Raw genomic sequence first — 15098 nt, 5'->3', positions numbered from 1 at the left:
ATCCAGTTTTTAATGTATTCAATTTCATATTTAATAAAATCAAAACATTTTATATACAGCTGTTTCTCTCAGGCAACATTGTACCATTGTGGAACACAAGTATTACCAAATCTTTATATCATTATGTTATTATATCCGTCTTCATCCTCATCTCAATCTTTGCATTCACCCTTACTCTTTTCCTGACGGATTGTCACTATGACCCCATCAATCTCATCATCTGGCAGTGCTAAATGTGTTTTATACCTCTTTGTATTTCCTGCACTTGATGCATGTATAATGTGTTCATTTCTCCTCTTCTTCATTTTCCAAAGCATCTCTCTTCTGAAATAATTTCAAAGGCCCTCTGAGCAAAGAATTTTTTTGCCATATTGATCGATTATCAAGAGCCACACACACACACAAAGCTATTTACTTTTGGTGTCCCACTCACAATTTGCAGCAAGAATAGATTGAAATAACATTTTTTTTAAATAATAACATTGTGCAGGTTCCTGAAAAATGTTTAGTAAATTCCCACTACTGAAGGTGAAGTGTGTGGGAATATGTGGGAGCAGAAAGGTCTTTGACGTGACACAAAAACGCTTGTAGATAGTTAGCCTTTTTATGTGTGTATGTTTTAAACAGGTGTCAGGTTGTGCAGCGTGCCAGGCAGCCAGTCATATTATCTAATAGGAGGTGGAGTATACCCCAATCAAGGTAGGTATTGTTCACTCATTCAACTGTCTGTTTTTTTTTTTTTTTTTTTTTTTAATCACAAAACATATCTAACAATCTTTACATCTAAGCAGAGCCTGTGGAAAGGAAGAAAGTTTTCGTCACGTTTCCGTCGCCTGCTGGTTCCTCTCACTCCCCACCAGAGGTCTCATTTTCACCATTAAGACTTTTTTATTGCACACATGCAGTCGCTTCACTCTTGACTACATTTCCCACAGTTCCCAACCTAGGAACTAATCACACACTCAAATGTTTGTTTTGTAATAAAAATTTTATTTTGTACTAGCGTTTTGATCTGTAACAAAAACGAATTTCTAAAGAATTTCTTTAAAAATCATATTTCAATATTGGGATAATATAAGTTATATGCTCTTTATATTAACAGATAAACAAGAATGTATGTGTCATGCTTGGAATTAAAAGGAGCCTTTGTTCACCGTACCATCCTTAAACGAATGGTACAATTCAAAGGTAAGGGAAATTGTTCATTTAACACATATTCATCTATACTTAATGTACATTATTGTCATATGTATGGTCTTCAATCTACAGCAGCAAATGCAAGTGGGATCAAAATTGATCTGTTTGGGAGAATTCTACTGTCAGTTAAAATTCTTTTTTTTTTTTTTCTTCTTCTTTTTTTTTTTTTTTTTTTTTTGCAGAGCTCTCAGCAAGCTGGTGGCACAAAAAAAAAACAGAAAATTGGGATGAGTACTTTGAGGCAATAATGTTTGGGTTGAGGATGAAAAAACAAATCACCACTAAGTTCTCCCCATTCTTTTTGATGTTTTGGCCGAGAGACTCTGTACCCAACAGAGGTGCCAGAACACTTCATGGATGGTAAAGTCATGTCTAAAAATATCTGTAGGCCTATTGATACAGTGTTGAAAACATAGAATGAAAGAATGTAAAAACATTTTCACAGGTAGACAGCAGTGTTGAGGTTGTTGAGGAGGAAACTGTCTGAGGACATAAAGCGCCTTAATAAAATTAAAGAAATTGTTCATGGCAACGTCACCAAACAGCAGGGGAACTTATAATGGCTCTACAGGGGAAAAGTGCTTATCTGCTGAAAGAAGATGGTACAGTTATTGACAAAGTTAACATTGATCACTTAAAAATTGTATTGAGAGGATTGGTAGGAGCTTGAGAGTGAGGGTATCCGTTTTTCGTTTCAAAATTATTACTTTCCACTCCCTAACGCCGAGTATTTTAACAATGACAGCTACACCACTGTATTATGAAAGTAAATCAGTAGCAAAACACGAGAGGTTGCTGATTTGAATGTGAGAACTTGTCGTATTAATATATGTATTTGTAAACTGAAATTTACACTCATGGCCCTGATGTGAAAAGCTGAATGTTTCGATTTGCACACGCAGACAACAATCAAAACACCCGTGTTACGAAGTTGTAGTTGCAGATTAATAGTTACAAATGTGTAAAATAGCATTTGCATAAACAAAATGACAGACACAAATGTGTGAGATATTTACTTTTGCACTTTACTTCAGTTTCGCTGTACAGCTTCAAGTCGGCGCTTACAACCTCTCAGATCTGGCAGTACAAGTTCAATTCCTGGCGCTTTGACTTTTGCTACTCTTTTTGCGATATTCCTGTTGCAAAACTGACTTGAGCACTTGAAAGCAGACGTGAGAGAGCGGAACGGGGTTGGTTGTGTGCTGGTTTGGTACTTCGTTTTGGTACTGGTACTGGCACTTCGAAGAGTAGCATCCATGACTACTACATTGCTGTGGCTGAGCGGCCCGTCCCCTGCATGGCTAAGTCCTCTCTCTCAGCCTTTGATGAACTTTTCAAAGTTCATTATGTGTCTGGCATTTCATATGATGCTGCTTTGCACAATATGTTTACCTTTCTTCAGACCACGATTTACAACATTGATGTAGGCATTATCCGTGAAAGCCCACGAGTCGGAGATCTTCGAGCCAAGATTCTTAATTAAGTTTTGTTACACAGTCATCTTTAAAACATGTTCAGGTGCTTTGTTTGCAAGTTGAGTTTTGATACAGTTACAGAGTTAATTCGCCATCTCAAGCTTACTCATGCTATTTTTCCTGGCAGATCATGTACAGTTTCAGAAAAACCGAGCACAAGTGGTCATGAGAGAACATTGCGAACCCAAGAAATGTGTTGTTTTCTAGTGAAACTGTGGTAACTCTGTGGGCTTGTCTAAACAATTTTCAGAGTTACTCATCTGTCGCACAGAAATCACACAAACGTTCATATACTGTATATCAGTGGCATGCGGCCCATATAAGCTGTGAATGCTCTGCATACCCAAGCCACTCGTGGACTCGGCAACTAATATTAACATTATAAATTACTATTAAGTCCCTTGTTTGATGTGTACCATAAAGCCTACATGATTGGTAATGCGTATGTAACTGTCCGTAATTTATTTATTTGCCAAACGACAGTATTTTAAATCTGCCAGTTACATAGACTTCCGGGTAAGCTGATCTACAGCAGCTTTTGCGCCTTCACGCTTTTGTTATGGAGCGTCATCATCGTCCCGCGTTCTCATTAGTTTGCAGGTCTATGCGAGTTTACATGGGCAGGATAAGCTATGAGCGGACCGCTCGCCCAAGAGGAAAAACGAGCTGCTGCCAGATCTCGATCACCGAAAATCACATTGTATTTGATACAAATCATAACTAAAACTTTTTTCATAGTATTTCATTTTCTCCATAGAGATTTTTTTAAAGAAAACTTCTACAGTCCTACTGTAACTATGCCTATCAGAGTATGTTAATCGATAGTCTGTGCGTTTGATAAAAGTCAGTTTGCACAATTTCAACTTATTTTTTAAAGAATAATGCCTCCTTATATTTATTATAATTACATTTTATTTTTTATTTATAATAGGCTGCTAATACTTATTGAGTTATACTTATTCTTAATTATTAGTAAAAAAAAATAAAAAATACTTATGGTATACATTTAAATTGACGCCATGGTGTTTTTTATTTTTCGTGTCTGATTTAGTGTCCTAAATGGGAGGAAAACGCAATGTGTAGGCTAATTAAACGAATTGCGTTCATATTCTGGGCTCATCTCTTTTGCTGTACACAGTATACTTTATTAGTATGGTGTTTACTGAGTTTGGACTGTTAATTTCACTGCCTTAGAATGTCCATTCAATGTAACTGCATCGGCCACATTTTTTCATGACTCACCATCCAGCATACCCGGTTAAAAAAGTCACCGCTCGCCACTGATATATATGCTATTTGTTAATTGGCAGGTCATTCCTGTTGCCAGCCTACTTTTCTGTTTGAAATCTTAATTGTTCAGAACTCTAACAATTGTTTTTGCATCCATACTGATATGTTGATGACTTACATGTACATTCAGGAATGTTAAATATGCATGGCTCTTAAAGCTAAGGTAGATATTTTTTGTTTTCTCAGAAACTGATTTAAAGCCAATCAATAATTTATGCGGTCTAAATATACTCTGTGGAAGGCATACAGGTCCTTCTCAAAAAATTAGCATATTGTGATAAAGTTCATTATTTTCCATAATGTAATGATAAAAATTAAACTTTCATATATTTTAGATTCATTGCACACCAACTGAAATATTTCAGGTCTTTTATTGTTTTAATACTGATGATTTTGGCATACAGCTCATGAAAACCCAAAATTCCTATCTCAAAAAATTAGCATATTATGAAATGGTTCTCTAAACGAGCTATTAACCTAATCATCTGAATCAACTAATTAACTCTAAACACCTGCAAAAGATTCCTGAGGCTTTTAAAAACTCCCAGCCTGGTTCATTACTCAAAACCGCAATCATGGGTAAAACTGCCGACTAGAAGGCCATCATTGACACCCTCAAGCGAGAGGGTAAGACACAGAAAGAAATTTCTGAACGAATAGGCTGTTCCCAGAGTGCTGTATCAAGGCACCTCAGTGGGAAGTCTGTGGGAAGGAAAAAGTGTGGCAAAAAACGCTGCACAACGAGAAGAGGTGACCGGACCCTGAGGAAGATTGTGGAGAAGGACCGATTCCAGACCTTGGGGGACCTGCGGAAGCAGTGGACTGAGTCTGGAGTAGAAACATCCAGAGCCACCGTGCACAGGCGTGTGCAGGAAATGGGCTACAGGTGCCGCATTCCCCAGGTCAAGCCACTTTTGAACCAGAAACAGCGGCAGAAGCGCCTGACCTGGGCTACAGAGAAGCAGCACTGGACTGTTGCTCAGTTTTGCATGTCATTCGGAAATCAAGGTGCCAGAGTCTGGAGGAAGACTGGGGAGAAGGAAATGCCAAAATGCCTGAAGTCCAGTGTCAAGTACCCACAGTCAGTGATGGTCTGGGGTGCCATGTCAGCTGCTGGTGTTGGTCCACTGTGTTTTATCAAGGGCAGGGTCAATGCAGCTAGCTATCAGGAGATTTTGGAGCACTTCATGCTTCCATCTGCTGAAAAGCTTTATGGAGATGAAGATTTCGTTTTTCAGCACGACCTGGCACCTGCTCACAGTGCCAAAACCACTGGTAAATGGTTTACTGACCATGGTATTACTGTGCTCAATTGGCCTGCCAACTCTCCTGACCTGAACCCCATAGAGAATCTGTGGGATATTGTGAAGAGAAAGTTGAGAGACGCAAGACCCAACACTCTGGATGAGCTTAAGGCCGCTATCGAAGCATCCTGGGCCTCCATAACACCTCAGCAGTGCCACAGGCTGATTGCCTCCATGCCACGCCGCATTGAAGCAGTCATTTCTGCAAAAGGATTCCCGACCAAGTATTGAGTGCATAACTGAACATAATTATTTGAAGGTTGACTTTTTTTGTATTAAAAACACTTTTCTTTTATTGGTCGGATGAAATATGCTAATTTTTTGAGATAGGAATTTTGGGTTTTCATGAGCTGTATGCCAAAATCATCAGTATTAAAACAATAAAAGACCTGAAATATTTCAGTTGGTGTGCAATGAATCTAAAATATATGAAAGTTTAATTTTTATCATTACATTATGGAAAATAATGAACTTTATCACAATATGCTAATTTTTTGAGAAGGACCTGTAGAAGTAGTTAATGCTTAAATTCAATGTTTACTGTAGTGCATCATATCCTATATTTCTTATGAATTTTCATTTTCAAATATTTCTTACAGAGAGTGTCCAGAAAACATCAAAAGAGACGGAGGCAAATATTGCAGCGACCATCCCCTTTTGTTTAAAATATGCCCCAGACAGGGTGGGTGGAGGTGGCAGGAAAAAAAGCTGTGAATAAAACTGATGTTAATATGTTTTGAAAAATATTCAGTTCCAATAAGGTTGGTGTTAAAATTAAATTATTTTGAAAATGTTCTGTTCCAATAATGGTAATAATAAAACAAATAAATAAATCATATTTGTTGTAATCCAGTTCATCTCTTTGTCATTTTTCTGATAAAACCACCAAACATTTGTAAATTCCTTTTTCAAATTAAGTTAAACTATTCTTTTTGCTAATGTCTTAAAATTTAATAATTTGGTGTAGTCTCACATTGGATCTTGATCTCTCTCTGATCTTATTGTTAGAGTTTCTTGGCATGTTTTTTTTTTTTTTCTCTCTGAATGTTGATTTTTATTTTACAACAAAATTGAAGGTTTAATGTCATGCCAACAAAATCCATACTAACCATATCTTTCTTTAAAGTTGGAATTTGACAGCATGACAATTTGTTGTTGGTTTTTGACAGATACCGGTTTTGATTTTATTTTCCATCAAAGCGCAATGTCTCAGATGTAGGAGATTGATGTTAGTCTGACATTGGGTTCTGACATCAACCCGATTTAAATTTTCAACCAAAATGCAACATATGTTGGACGTAGCAGATTGACGTCAGTCTGACGTTGGTTTCTGACATTAACCAAATTGTCATTTTCCACCAAAATGCAACGTCTGACCAACGTTGGAGATTGACGTCAGTCTGACGTTTGGTTATGACGTCAACCAGATTTTCATTTTCAACCAAAATGCAACGTTTTACCAACGTTGGAGATTGACGTCAGTCTGACGTTTGGTTATGATGTCAACCAGATTTTCATTTTCAACCAAAATGCAACGTCTTTCCGACGTAGTGGTCCAACGTCAATCTGACGTTATATTGACGTCCGGTGCCTGCTGGGAAGTTTACATCGACTCATATAGAAATCTGCCTCTTTAACGTAAATTAGCTAAGCACAAAGAGTCATCGGAAACTTTGTTAACCGCACACTATCCTGAAAAAGCGAGGCAACACTAAAAAGGGAGGTTGTATTATAACTGTGTTTTAAAGTGCATTTTTTGTTTTTTATTTGAAGTTGCTGTTAGAACAGTCTCATTTGGAACGTCGGAAATGTCTGTGGAGCCCTTGTCAGGCGGTTACCGTCTTACTGCAGAAACTGGTAAGCTAACATCAGCTGAATTAACAGAAGTGATTAATCCAACATTATATGGTTCTAATAATAAATCGATTCAATCAGAAGCCTCTCATATCTATCGTTAACAGAACGTTTCTGTAAAGATGGGCCCGCAGTTTGTGTGCAAACACTGCAAGTTCTCTGTGCGAACGATTTGCAGATTTTACCACCATATCAAATTGCATAGGAACCTGGCAAATTTTACGTTCGAATGTGGTTTGCCGACTTGTCTATGTAGTTTTCAGACTCTGTCGGCACTAAAGTCACACATGCGTCGGAAGCACGCTCAGCCAAATAAGGCTATCTGTAGTAGACCTGCTCAAATGAATGCCATGATTTGTGAGGTTGCGGGATGCGAGCATACATCTCCCAATCTGCACAGCTTGTGCGACCATTTAAAATGGCATAGGCCTATACAAGATGGGAAAAAGGTCACCTGCTCCTTTCCCAACTGTAAAAAATTTTTTCACTTGAAATCATCTTTCACATCCCACATACAACATAAAGATACAGATACAAACAGTGCTTTAAGTTTAAGTGCTGTTTGTTTTTCCCCTGTTGTTGTTGTTGTTGTTTGATTAATATTAACAACACAGACAGGAGCGGGTATTAGGTTGCTTTCACTTTAAGACCTACTGTAATGAGTGGATCCAACACTGACACACGTCCCAAATTTGTTCACTCAAGACATAACCACCAAGATGGTCATTTAGGCATAATTATGTGTGTATTTGACCGTTCAAGGCCGATAAGCCTAGAAATATAACACAGTTCGGTATGCACACGCGAGCGCTGACAGGCGGCAAACGCATGCACAGAATCCGCGGTCAGTGTGTCAAAGCCGAATTGAGTTCGTGTAGCCTATACAGTGCTTTTATCAATTCTTCTTTAGTGCTATCAGGCATATCATACTTTTTATTTGTTATTCATCCAAGTCGCGAAATCGATTCACCCTCTCCTTGGCACGGATGCGAGACAACAGGTGAGAAAGATTCGCCTTCGCTTTCACAGACGCACAGACCACATATCCTACAGTGCATGCACATTGCACGACGGTCTGTAGGATATCCTCGTGAAAATAATGAATTGAAGCTTTTAAGAATTAGGGATAATTCAATTAGATAATATTATTTATTTTTGTGAATACAATTATTTTTTGCGATTATTTTTAGGTGAAACGACGAATTATGCAGGATCGCAAAAAAATGCGACACATTTTGTTGATTTTGCATTGTATTTAGCGATCGCGGAATCGCGAAAAACTGGAGGGACTGAACAGGGATTTTTCTTTCTGAAACTGTTGTACAATACATGGGTCCACGGTTGTCTCAGTTTTGTAAAACCGTGCAGTGGAACAACTGTTTGCCATTTCTTTCTGTTCACTGTAATTATGAACCTTTTTGAACACACTGGCATTTTTCTCCATTGTTTTTTATTCCCTCTTTTTCCATGTTCAGTTTGTACTCCACTCCACACAATGACACATTCTGTTGTTCATCTTCTGTAACCTGTCTTTCTTCATCATTTTTGTCTGTCTTGAATACTGATGGCTCCCCAGTTTTACAATCAGTTACTTTATTATTCATTACCTGAGGATCATTTGTCTGTTGTTTAGTAACCAAGTCCCTTACTCCATTTCGGTTTATGGTCCACATCACCCATAGCCAATGACGGTTTTTCTTATGATCTTGACCAAACAGACTCTGAGAGAGTTCAGACCAGTAACCTGTATCTGTCTTTGAAATGTTAACACTCCTCATTGTTCTGACCAAAGCATCCATGCCACCAACCATTGCACACTAGTCTTTCCTCAGCATTCTCTGTCCTTTTTTAACTCTACCCATTTTGAGTCAAATTTTCTCTTTAATCTAGGAATAAAGGAACAGACAAATCTTCAAACCTTTCGTCAAGATACATTCAGTTTGTGCAATAAAATCTTTTTGCAATAAGAGAAGTAGGCACTACATATGTAAAGCCACAGTTCACATTTTAAACAAACACTTAAAGGTGCCCTAGAATTAAAAAATGAATTTACCTTGGCATAGTTGAATAACAGGTGTTCAGTACATTTTGGTAAATCCAGTTATTAATTTATATTTTGAAATTGTATTTTCAACATGACATTCCCGTATTTAATTATGAATGCATTCATTGATTTTTTTTAAACGCTGTACTTGTGTTTTATATTTTCTTTTTTGTATTGATGATTTCTATTGATGGTTTATTATCGCATTTATTAACCCTCTACCGCATAGTGTTGCCATATACACTTTGTGTTCATTTCCTTGCCACTGTCACTTTAACAGAACATTCTCGTTTTTTTTGTTGGTAAGAGAAGACCTTAGTTTAGCCAATGATGTGCTTTGGTTAAGTCACATGACATGCAATTTTTTTCTGTGGCGTGATTTTCTGACAGACTGCCGTCTCTTGTATGTAGTTGCTGAAAGCAAACTGAAACATCAGTAACAAACAAGGACCCGCCCATGTCACATTCACAAAAAATTGTTAACATCATCTCAGGTAAGGTATGATGACATATTCGCCACTCAATTTTTTTTTTTATGAAATTAGTTTTTGGTAAATCGATAAAATGTCTGTGTTGCCATATGGCAACACTGCGCAATAATGGAATGACATTATTATAATAGGTTAGCTAGCTAGCAAAGGCCAGCTTCAGTCTGTTAAGCTGTAACAATAACAACATTATAGTTATTTCCACTATTGCGCGTTGTTGCCATATGGCAACATATCATAAAGTACCTTAAAATAATATTTTTTTCCCAAAATTTTTTTACAGCACTTCAAGTTAAGGTATTCTAAGAAAATAAATTTTAAATGCCTATTTTTATTGTTCAAGCACTTAATGGAATGCATTGTTACTATTTACGAGACTCTTCTGCACTTAAATTGTTGCGATTCATTCTACTGAATTAAAAAAAAAGTGTTTTCTAACTAATAGTTTTTCAACGTTCGTTGGCCAACAAGGCACATGCGCCAGAGCGTGGAATTTATGTGTTAAGCAAAGGGTCCCTGTCCCTGTTTACAGGTCCTTCTCAAAAAATTAGCATATTGTGATAAAGTTCATTATTTTCCACAATGTAATGATAAAAATTAAACTTTCATATATTTTAGATTCATTGCACACCAACTGAAATATTTCAGGTCTTTTATTGTTTTAATACTGATGATTTTGGCACACAGCTCATGAAAACCCAAAATTCCTATCTCAAAAAATTAGCATATTTCATCCGACCAATAAAAGAAAAGTGTTTTTAATACAAAAAAAAGTCAACCTTCAAATAATTATGTTCAGTTATGCACTCAATACTTGGTCGGGAATCCTTTTGCAGAAATGACTGCTTCAATGCGGCGTGGCATGGAGGCAATCAGCCTGTGGCACTGCTGAGGTGTTATGGAGGCCCAGGATGCTTCGATAGCGGCCTTAAGCTCATCCAGAGTGTTGGGTCTTGCGTCTCTCAACTTTCTCTTCACAATATCCCACAGATTCTCTATGGGGTTCAGGTCAGGAGAGTTGGCAGGCCAATTGAGCACAGTAATACCATGGTCAGTAAACCATTTACCAGTGGTTTTGGCACTGTGAACACGTGCCAGGTCGTGCTGAAAAAACGAAATCTTCATCTCCATAAAGCTTTTCAGCAGATGGAAGCATGAAGTGCTCCAAAATCTCCTGATAGCTAGCTGCATTGACCTAGCCTGGTAATACCAGACTCTGCTACTTCTCTTTGCTTCGTAGACAGAGTCTGGAATGGCATAATAGAGAAGTGTTTACTCTCTCGCTAGGTCGCGCTTGTCTGAAGTTTAAAATCATTGGTTACCCGTAAGCCAATCAGATACGTTTAGTTATGACGTATGTTATGCAGCTTCGAAGCACAGACATCATGCATCGAACTCAAATCTATGATTGAACTTCCACTATAAACCTGTTGTAAACACACACAGCTGTCAACATTGAACACTGAAAATAAGGGAGATTTCCCGGAATCCATCCCAAAAATAAGGGATTTTTTACACGATTATCATGCGCACCGTTGTCATCATCTTTTAGCTTAGGATATTTTTTCAAATGAGACCATTTTCACTTTCACGTTTCTGTGAGCTTTCATTCGTAAATAGGGATGCTCATTTCGGTTAAATTTCTCAACCGACAATCGACACTCGTTATCCGATCATTAACCGTTAACTGATAAGGTTATAATATTGTATAGCCTATATGATGATAATATGATATATATATTAAATAATAAATACAATTGACGAGTGTCTGTGTCTTCCACGGGTTTATTTTAACATGCAAACAGCATAGAACAGATACACAACATAACCTGGATTCACATTATCAAATTGTCACGCACCTGCAGCGTTTCTGACAACAGAAAAAATAATTTAAATAAAAGGCATAAAATAAATAGGCCTACACTAAATATATTTCACTTAAATGTTTAACAAATTAAGATGACAAAAAAACCACGGTGAATCCATTGAAGCTTTGAACAGAACTTTTGATTTTTTTTCCGTCAAATAAAAATAGCAGGCCTACCTCAATCTACACATAGTTTAGACATGTCTAGTTTTTATTTAAAAAAAGTAACATGTCTACGTGCTCTGGTGTTAGTCTGGAGCGCAGCCTGTTGACTGTTAGACCCGTGGCAGAAAACACCCTCTCAGATGGCACTGATGTCCCGGGAATACAAAGATAACGCCGCGCTAGAGTGGCCAGCCTTGGGAAGCGCCTTTCATTTGCTTTCCACCATTCTAGAGGATTAATATCCAAAGAGGGCGGATCGTCTCTCATATAGATGTCAACTTCTGCTTCTGGATCATCAGTGGCTTGACGAGGGGTGCTGTAGTCACCTCCCAGGAGCAACATCATGGCACTGCTCTGGCTGCGTTGCATATCTCCAGCTTGGGCAGCAGACACCTCATCTGCTCCCGCCAAAGGAGCACACATTTCGATAAGTTTAGATTTTGCGGCTTCTTTCTCCGTTTGTGCAAAAAAAGGGAGATGTTTATGGCGAGGGTCCAGGACAGAGGCGATCAGCGCAGGTTTGGTAACCAGATCATCTGTGTCAACCTGTGACGAACATATCCTTATTAATATAATTAATGGATAATAATAATAATAATAAACTACCTTCATGCGGCCACTTAAGGACTGCCGAACCTTTGCCTTGAACTCCGTCACTCTGTGGCCATCATCCTCGGCTCTCATCAGATGTGTGTTCAGGAGGCTAAAGGTGATGGGGTAAATGTTGGAAATGGACACGTTCTTTTCTGTTGACATTATGGTGGTTGCACATTTTAAAGTTTCCAACACTGGCGCAATCTCCACCATTATCTGCCAGTATTCGTCTCGCATCTCGAGGGTTCTGGCATTTTGCAGCCTTGTAACTGGATTGTCGGACAGAACAGCTGTAACAGCCCACCTTTGTTCGAGAAGTCTTCCGAACACGTCACACACCGAGTTCCATCTTGTTTTAACAGATTGAATGAGCTGTTGTTTTGGAAGTGTCATTTGTTCTTGTTTAGCTTCCAGTGCCTTGCATGCAGGTGTGCTGTGGTTGAAATGCCTGACAAGCCGCCCAGCCGCAACGATAACCCGATGCACAAACACATTAAATCCATCATTTACAGCGAGCTGTAGTGTATGAGCAAAACAGGGAACCGAGTCCCAGTTCACCCTTTCTGGAGAGTTTGCAGCCACGATGCTGCGTGCATTGTCATGGACACATGCAGATACTTTCCCATTAAGTCCCCATGTCTCCACCGCATCAATTAGTTTAGCTGAAAGGTTCTCAGCTGTGTGTCTGCTTGGCATACTCTGTGTTAGTAGGACAGCTGAATGAATTTGCCAGTCCTCATCGATGTAGTGGCACGTTATTGTTATATAGCTCTCCGTTGTGAGTGCCGTCCAGCAGTCAGTCGTAAGGGACACGAACTTTGTGCTTTCGAGTTGTGATTTAAGCGTTTTTTTTCTCTCATCAAAACAGGCTTCAATTCTACGGGTAATGGTACATCTTGATGGGATTTCGTAATTGGGCTCAATATAGCCCAGTAGCTCTTGAAAACCTTCACCACAGACAACACTGATAGGCAAGACGTCTTTTACTACCATTGAACAGATTCTCCGCGTTATCTCCTCAGATCGCCGTGCATCGCATCTTCTCCCTGTTAACATGGAGGGCAAAGTTTGTTGCCCTTCATCACTCGATGCTTGTGGATGTTTGGTTCGTATGTGATACTGCATTGTACTTGTGCTGCTGCTGTATTTTAATACCGCGTGGCATATTTTACAGGTAACTTCTTCACCCTTTCTATCGAAATGGTCCCACACAGTACTTCTTTTCGCTCGCTTCATTTTGCTTGTTGCTTAGCGAATGTCTGGCACGTGTGACGCCCCGCGAATAACACAAATAAGCATATATGTATATATAGCATATTTATCTTTAACCAATGCAGCAAACAGCAAACAGCAAAAAAAAACAAAAACGTTTAACTGATAGTATTAATCGGTTAAAATTCTTACTTTCGGTTAACGGTTAAACGGTCAATGTGAGCATCCCTATTCGTAAACAATCAATGATACGCTCTCGAACTGAGAACCATCCAAACCATCGATCAGTGCAAACGTTTTAGGATCATGCCCAAACGTTATGTCAATCAAGCCAAACCGAAATTTGAAGGCTGATCTCTCAGGTTGACGCGCAAGCTGGGCTGACTTGAATTAAGTTTTCGTGAGGATTTATAGTTTATGGACTTTTTTGATTTCGGTAAATACATCTAGAAAGGTAAAAGCATTGATGGCATCTATAAAACAGATATCTGAAAGCCAGTGAGGAGGACGCACGAGAGGAGACCTGCGCGTTTAATTGGTATGTGTAACGTTACTGTAATACTGCATTTACAAGGCTTATCAGTGGCGTGCATTTTTATCGTGAAAGTTAAAGTAGCCTACCCTTTGCGGTTGCGTCGCGGTGCCCCCGTGTTCCCATTTCTCCCGATGTCCATTGCAATTTATTTACTTCCTTTCCCGTGAGCCTTTCAAAGAAACTCCATGAGCGGAAAGACGCGTTCGGCGCATACTTGCATCGCCCGTGGTCAAGTGCAAGCCACTTCACAGACACAGATATGAACACATGATGATGCGAGCGAAATACCGTTTGAAAAAGAGTTGAATGTTCTCCATAACAGAGCGAATTACATCCCGTGTCTCGCTTCGGTTTTTGATTTCTCTAACCTACAATGTAAAACTCGGCGCTTAGCATCTACGTCATGGCTCTCAGCCCGCCCTCTGTTCGTTGATTGGCCCGGCTGTTTCCAGACCGGTGGCAAACACAAAGCTCTGACGCTGTCTCAGACTGAGTACAGAAGCGAAATGAAATTGAGCGGAAGTAGGAAGTCTGACGTAGTCAGGCTAGCATTGACCCTGCCCTTGATAAAACACAGTGGACCAACACCAGCAGCTGACATGGCACCCCAGACCATCACTGACTGTGGGTACTTGACACTGGCATTTTGGCATTTCCTTCTCCCCAGTCTTCCTCCAGACTCTGGCACCTTGATTTCCGAATGACATGCAAAATTTGCTTTCATCCGAAAAAAGTACTTTGGACCACTGAGCAACAGTCCAGTGCTGCTTCTCTGTAGCCCAGGTCAGGTGCTTCTGCCGCTGTTTCTGGTTCAAAAGTGGCTTGACCTGGGGAATGCGGCACCTGTCCACCTGTCTGACTCAGTCCACTGCTTCCGCAGGTCCCCCAAGGTCTGGAATCGGTCCTTCTCCACAATCTTCCTCAGGGTCCGGTCACCTATTCTCGTTGTGCAGCGTTTTTTGCCACACTTTTTCCTTCCCACAGACTTCCCACTGAGGTGCCTTGATACAGCACTCTGGGAACAGCCTATTCCTTCAGAAATTTCTTTCTGTGTCTTACCCTCTCGCTTGAGG

General features: G+C 39.3%; 1 protein-coding gene across 1 annotated transcript; it reads right to left on the bottom strand.

Moving 5' to 3' along the window:
• Positions 1 to 11723: 11723 nt before the first annotated feature.
• On the bottom strand, positions 11724 to 13271 carry LOC125273376 (E3 SUMO-protein ligase ZBED1-like). Its single transcript, XM_048198693.1, has 2 exons — positions 12291 to 13271; positions 11724 to 12230 (listed from the first exon to the last, which is right to left on the bottom strand). Exons 1-2 carry the CDS (start codon positions 13269 to 13271, stop codon positions 11724 to 11726), a joined length of 1488 nt encoding a protein of 495 aa, XP_048054650.1.
• Between the last annotated feature and the right edge of the window lie 1827 nt (positions 13272 to 15098).

Source organism: Megalobrama amblycephala, linkage group LG1 (assembly GCF_018812025.1).
Source record: "Megalobrama amblycephala isolate DHTTF-2021 linkage group LG1, ASM1881202v1, whole genome shotgun sequence".
NCBI classification, from domain to species: Eukaryota; Metazoa; Chordata; class Actinopteri; order Cypriniformes; family Xenocyprididae; genus Megalobrama; species Megalobrama amblycephala.
Note: the sequence above shows the minus strand (reverse complement) of the source record. Positions and strands in the feature narration are given on the sequence as shown.

Coding starts and splice junctions, on each gene's coding strand:
- LOC125273376 (XM_048198693.1), bottom strand. CDS start 13,271: ATGGTAGTAAAAGACGTCTTGCCTATCAGTGTTGTCTGTGGTGAAGGT. Junction 12,231..12,290: donor CCTTAAGTGGCCGCATGAAG/GTAGTTTATTAT, acceptor TGTTCGTCACAG/GTTGACACAGATGATCTGGT.